Raw genomic sequence first — 6,000 nt, 5'->3', positions numbered from 1 at the left:
AGGATCTGCAAAGGCCTACGTGTATTTTGAAAACAGTACCACCTTTCAAAAAGTTTCAAAATCTTGTCTGCATTCTGTTTGTTGTAACAAACACCATCTATTGCAAGGCTGCAAATTACATTTGCAGTACGTTGCATTCATAATTCATATTCATGATATCCTTCATGTTCTACATATTATGAATTTTAGAAAAAGGTGACAACTTAAGACAACTTTTAGACTCTTAGGAGTAAATGAAAGTTCACTCAAAAGGTATTTATCACCTAAATATAGCTTAATATGATAGCTTATACAGTATCTAACGTCTGTATTTGTTCAACTCTACCTCACAGGCCTTTTTGTGGTGAGTTACAGCATGGCACATGGTGGTAGCATTTGCAGAAGTTCTTCAGTTATATCATTAAATTATGTTTCAATTCAATTCAATTCAATTTTATTTATATAGCGTCTAATACAACAGATGTTGTCTCTAGACGCTTTCCAGAGATCCAGAACATGAACATAAACATAAACATAAACATAAATGAAAAAATGTTCTAATTGCATTTTCCAAAGAAGTCTTTTTGCAGGTTGACCGTGACAGAGCTGGGATGTAAATAGTGAGACTTTTGCCTGCTATTATGACACATATGCATGGCTGATGGGTATCCCTTGTAACTCGGCCTACATGTCATAAACCACCGGGAACTACATGGAGCTGTGAGCTGCAGCGTATGCATTCTCATGGTGAAATGAGATTGGAGCTGTGTATGCAGGACCACATCTCTTTTTGGACACCACTGATGGAAAGCTTAGGGCAACAAGTAAATTTTTATGGGGGGCATGCAACCTTTTGGAAGAATGACAGGAAACCATGAAGAAAAATTACCAAACTCTTATCAGTTTCACTTCTGACAGCGAATCCCTTGTTTCTACAATTTTTTTTTAACGGCAGTGTATTTCTATAATGATGAAGCATACCACCACATTAATGAATTGGTGATTTAGATAGAAACAAACAACATGTCTGATTCTCTTGGATAATAAATTCCAGCTTGGAATTAATAAAGTAATATTACCTGGGTTTAATTTGGTTGGAAAGAAAAACATCTACAATAGAAATTTCAACAGAAGTCCAGTCATCTTTGATTCATTTCTATATTTTAGGTAAAGACTCCCCATTTTATTTTACTGTCTAATTTCGTTATAAATTGCATGTCCCATGCACATTCTAGCAATCACTTTTTAAATGTTCTGTAGTGCCTGTTGGATCCGAGGCTCAAGTTCATGCAGCAAACTCTTTTCAATTATCTCAAACTCCACAACTTAAAATTGTATAACTTCTTCTACTATTTGCACTGACCATCCATGACCAAGAGAAATGTAACACTTCTTGATCCTAGGTGTAAGACTGATTTTTCGCCACATCCAAACTATTAAAAAATAAATTGAGATTATAAAAGTCCAATATTACTCCTTTAACTTCCCAAGGCTCTTCTTGCTATTGTAGTCCTTAACAGCTTTGGTCCCAGATTGCGCATCACATTTTACAGTCAAGTTTTAGTGAGCTCTTTTCTTAAAAAAAGTTCCTCAGTACTGTGTCTTATCATGTTTCTTCTGGCATGGGAGGACTGATTCCAGACTGAACCTTGGTTCTGAACTACACTTCAATACATACAAGCCTCTGTTGGCTTAAACAGTCGTCTCATATTCTAATACCTCTTTGCTGCCCATCATGCTACTCCTGTACTGTATCCGAGGGCTGACAGTTGATGTTGTCTCCAGAAGCAGGATGGTTTTGCGGATGCGTCGATCAATAAAATGTGCATCCCAGGCTGGGTATCGCTTTCGTGGGAGGTCGATCCTAATTACAGGTCCCTCCTGTGCACGGGATAAAGAGGAGTTCCTGTGAAGTAGAGCAGGTGAGGAGGACGGTGAGGGCCGTACCTGAAATACAGGTAGGCAGCTGTCTCTGTCCCTGTCCCTGTCCCGCTCCCCGGGAGCTGGTTCCCCCGTGTCTTTAGTCCTGGGTAGAGTCCTTGGAGGACTGGTAATGACCATGTCTGTTTGGGACCCTTGGGATGGAGTAAGGCAAGCATCAATAACTCCAACTACCCCGCCAGACCCCACCACACCTTCATCTACACATCCTCCCCACTGGGAGCCTAGAACAGGCCCATCTGGGTGCAACCAGCAGTAGTAAAACAGCATAAAGAAGGTTCCCAAGGCAGAGCTGCAGGCCACCAGGCACACCACCACCAGGGCAGAGGAGTCAGAGGTTAGTGGGCCACGGTAGGTGTACCAGGCGGCTGTCAGTGCAATGTTCTCAGCCACTGTCACAGAGTAGTAGAGTGTCATACGGAAGCGGCTGGGACCTTCTTTGACATTGAACCAACAGAAGATGTAGATGATTCCCACAACCATGTTGTAGATTATCTCCTCCCACTTAGACATGCAGAAATCCGTCTCACCCTGAATGATCCAGAAGGTCATGACACACCTGAAAGACAATAACCAGTACAGCTAATGACACCTGAACAAGTGTTATGCATCTTATGATGATTGACACTGTTAGTTCCTCTGATGAATGTTTGCATACAAACAACCATAGGTTCAAAATAAAATGGAGCTTATTTTTATTCATGTAGTTTATTTTTTCACAATTTCTCAGAGCATTGCTTAATTATCATTTGCAAACCGAGTACCAAGGGGTAGAAATGAAGAACTAACATGTTTTTTATTATGGAATCTTTGTATTGATATTTTTTCAGCCATTCCACTGTAATGACACATTTTTAGAGATATATATCTTTCAAGATTTTAACCATATTGTTCTAACTGAATGATTATTCTGATCATGTTTTGATGCAAGTGACTTTTATCTGCGCTTCTTTAGCTATCAAGTAACATTGTTTGTTGGACTTACTGTTAAGTCTTTTGTTATCCTGTACACATCTTTGTTGTTACCTTTCAGTTGATGGTCACCAGAAGTCAACTATTACATGTCAAAAACTCAGAGAAGCATCAAAGGCCCTTGCCAACAAGTCACCTTGCCACCTCCAACTGCCAACAGATATCTTAGCATGCAAAATATCTGGGGTTGTCGGGATTTGAACTACAGCAGTGAGAGACCAGGGTATGAGGACAACCCAGTCTCACATAAAAACGTACCCTGCCTACGTTGGTCCAAAGTGCAAAAACGTAGAGGGGTTACAATATTAGCCCTTGAAATGTATAACTGTTACATTTTTCTAGCCCTTGAAATGTATAATTGTTAAATTTTTCAGCCTATTCGTTTTGCGTCCAAGTCACGTGACTTTTAAGATTCTGGCCGTGACACCAACAAACACGGTGGACATTTTTCATTTTTGAGTGAAAAAAATCTATATTTTGAGTTAGTTTCTGCATAGAAATCTCTTGCTTGCTCGTGGTTGCAATGTTTTTTCAGATCTCGTCAGAATAATGTAAAACTGGAACGTTTTAATAACGTGAAATCATGACATTTTTGGTTGCTGGACAGTGCTGTGAAGAAAAATCAATATTGTGAGTTAGTTTCTGCATAGAAATGCGTTTTGATTACATTTCTAGCAATACATATTTTACTTTCATAATATACACTCAGTAAATGTACATAATCTCTTGCTTGCTCGTGGTTGCAACGTTTTTTCAGATCTCGTCAGAATAATGTAAAACTGGAACGTTTTAATAACGTGAAATCGTTACATTTTTGGTTGCTGGACAGTGCTGTGAAAAAAAAAACAATATTTTGAGTCTCACTGGAAGGGAATGCAGTCCACCCTGTCTTAAAAAAAAAAAAAAAAAAAAAAAAAAAGTTTTATTGTGAGCCGAGTTGCCTATTTCGTTTTGGCTCGTTGGTTAGACTTTTGTAAGGGGGGGGTAGTGGGGTGGAGGGGGTGGGGGGGGTGGGGGGGGTTTGAGAACCCCGGGTTTTCTTCTTCTGTTGTACTTTTTAAGGGGTTGTTTGAAGTTTTTCCGGAGACGTTAGACGTTAGAGAGTCTGTCTGTCGTGGGGTTTGTCTGAGAACCTTGTTGGTTTTTCCTGCTCGTTAATAAACTGGCAAGAAACTACGAGCCGTCTCCGCCTGGTCTGTCACTCGTTACAATATTTTGAGTTAGTTTCTGCATAGAAATGCGTTTTGATTACATTTCTAGCAATACATATTTTACTTTCATAATATTCACTCAGTAAATGTACATAATTTCTTGCTTGCTCGTGGTTGCAACGTTTTTTCAGATCTCGTCAGAATAATGTAAAACTGGCACGTTTTAATAACGTGAAATCGTTACATTTTTGGTTGCTGGACAGTGCTGTGAAAAAAATCAATATTTTGAGTTAGTTTCTGCATAGAAATGCATTTTGATTACATTTCTAGCAATACATATTTTACTTTCATAATATTCACTCAGCAAATGTACATAATCTCTTGCTTGCTCGTGGTTGCAACGTTTTTTCAGATCTCGTCAGAATAATGTAAAACTGGAACGTTTTAATAACGTGAAATAGTTACATTTTTGGTTGCTGGACAGTGCTGTGAAAAAAAATCAATATTTTTAGTTAGTTTCTGCATAGAAATGCGTTTTGATTACATTTCTAGCAATACATATATACAGGGTGCGATTTGTGAAAAAACCAGAGGGGGGGATAATTTTGGGAAACATTTTTTTTCAGAAAAATTACCACACAACAGCGGTCCAACAGTACAGTATAGGCTATATGAAAACTTAAGCTACATAACGTAGGCGGAAGGCCTATTTTGAACATGAACTGAACCACTGCATTTACAGAAATATTTTCTCCTAATATTGTTTTTAAATGTGCCAAATAAAAATAAATGAACTAAATTAATATTTTTTTAATTCTTTCTCGATATCAGTTTAACAGAAAACATGGGAGCTCTCCTCAGCCGGGGAGATGCTGCTGTCCACCATCCCATCAGCAATGTCAGATCTTGTTTAATCTTTTGTTGCATTTTTTCTCAGGATATTTGGTCAGTTTCTGACGCACAAGGTCGCCCTCAGCGTCAAGCACCGACGCAGCGGGCTCTCAACAGATTCTAATGTAACCCGGCAGCGTCGTTTCAAGCCGCTGAGAGCATCAGTCCCATTGGATAAGTGAGGACCGGCCGCGTCCTTTCAAGCCGCTGAGAGCATCAGTCCCATTGGATAACGGAGGATCGGACACACGGAAGTATTCTAATTACTGTCCGTTTTGACGTTAACGGCGATTTTCACAATGATATCTGCAACATTTCTTAAGGCAGAAACACCACTGTATCCTTGTTAATTACACAAAGAAAGAGTTGTTTTATCACTGTAGGCAATACACTACCCATAATCCTCAGCTACCGTTGCTATAGAGACGACGCCAGTCCGCTTTGCTTGACAAAATCGTTTTAACTATTTATTCCAAAATTAAACAGAATGTGAATGTGGGCAAGCTTTAATTAAAAGTGATTGATAATTAAATCGGTGTCTAAAGACATCAACCTTTAGTTTCAGCTAAGCCGCTGAGAGGATCATGCCAGCCAATCAGAATCCTGGAAAAAACATCAACAAATGACACGTGTAACTTCCAGTTAAGGCTGATTTATGGTTCTGCGTTACACCAACGCAGAGCCTACAGTGTAGGGTACGCGGCGACGCACACCGTATGGCGCGCATCGCCGCTTACCCTACGCCATAGGCTCTGCGTCGATTAAATGCGGGACCATAATTCAGGCTTTACTTCCAAGATGGAACGAGAGTCTTTCGTTTGGAGTGACAGAGAAGTGGAGTTACTTTTAAGTGTGACTTTAGAATATTAAACAGGTAAAATACAAGAAAATATTGACGGTGGCCAAACTAATTGTAAACACAGGTCGCACACATGACGCTGGTGACGTTTCTGTTGCATAATGTGACGTTCCGAAGCCTAAATCACTGTATCCTTGTTAATTACACAACATTAGTGGGTTAATCTCCTGCACAATTTTCATGTTTTTCCCTTCGATTCTGAGAAAG

At 39.5% G+C, this 6,000-nt stretch overlaps 1 protein-coding gene across 2 annotated transcripts in view; it reads right to left on the bottom strand.

Annotated features, from left to right (window-relative positions):
* Positions 1–529: 529 nt before the first annotated feature.
* The window catches only part of xkr7b (XK, Kell blood group complex subunit-related family, member 7b), a 252,213-nt gene continuing 246,742 nt past the window's right edge, over positions 530–6,000 (bottom strand). For both annotated transcript variants that reach the window (XM_061735116.1, XM_061735117.1), the window contains exon 4: positions 530–2,479. In XM_061735116.1, coding sequence (XP_061591100.1) covers positions 1,672–2,479 — 808 coding nt within the window. In that variant the 3' untranslated portion in view covers positions 530–1,671. The remainder of the gene's footprint in view (positions 2,480–6,000) is intronic.

Source organism: Cololabis saira, chromosome 12, assembly GCF_033807715.1.
Source record: "Cololabis saira isolate AMF1-May2022 chromosome 12, fColSai1.1, whole genome shotgun sequence".
Taxonomy (NCBI): domain Eukaryota; kingdom Metazoa; phylum Chordata; class Actinopteri; order Beloniformes; family Belonidae; genus Cololabis; species Cololabis saira.
The sequence above is the reverse complement of the archived record's forward strand: the minus strand, read 5'-3'. Positions and strand labels throughout refer to the sequence as shown.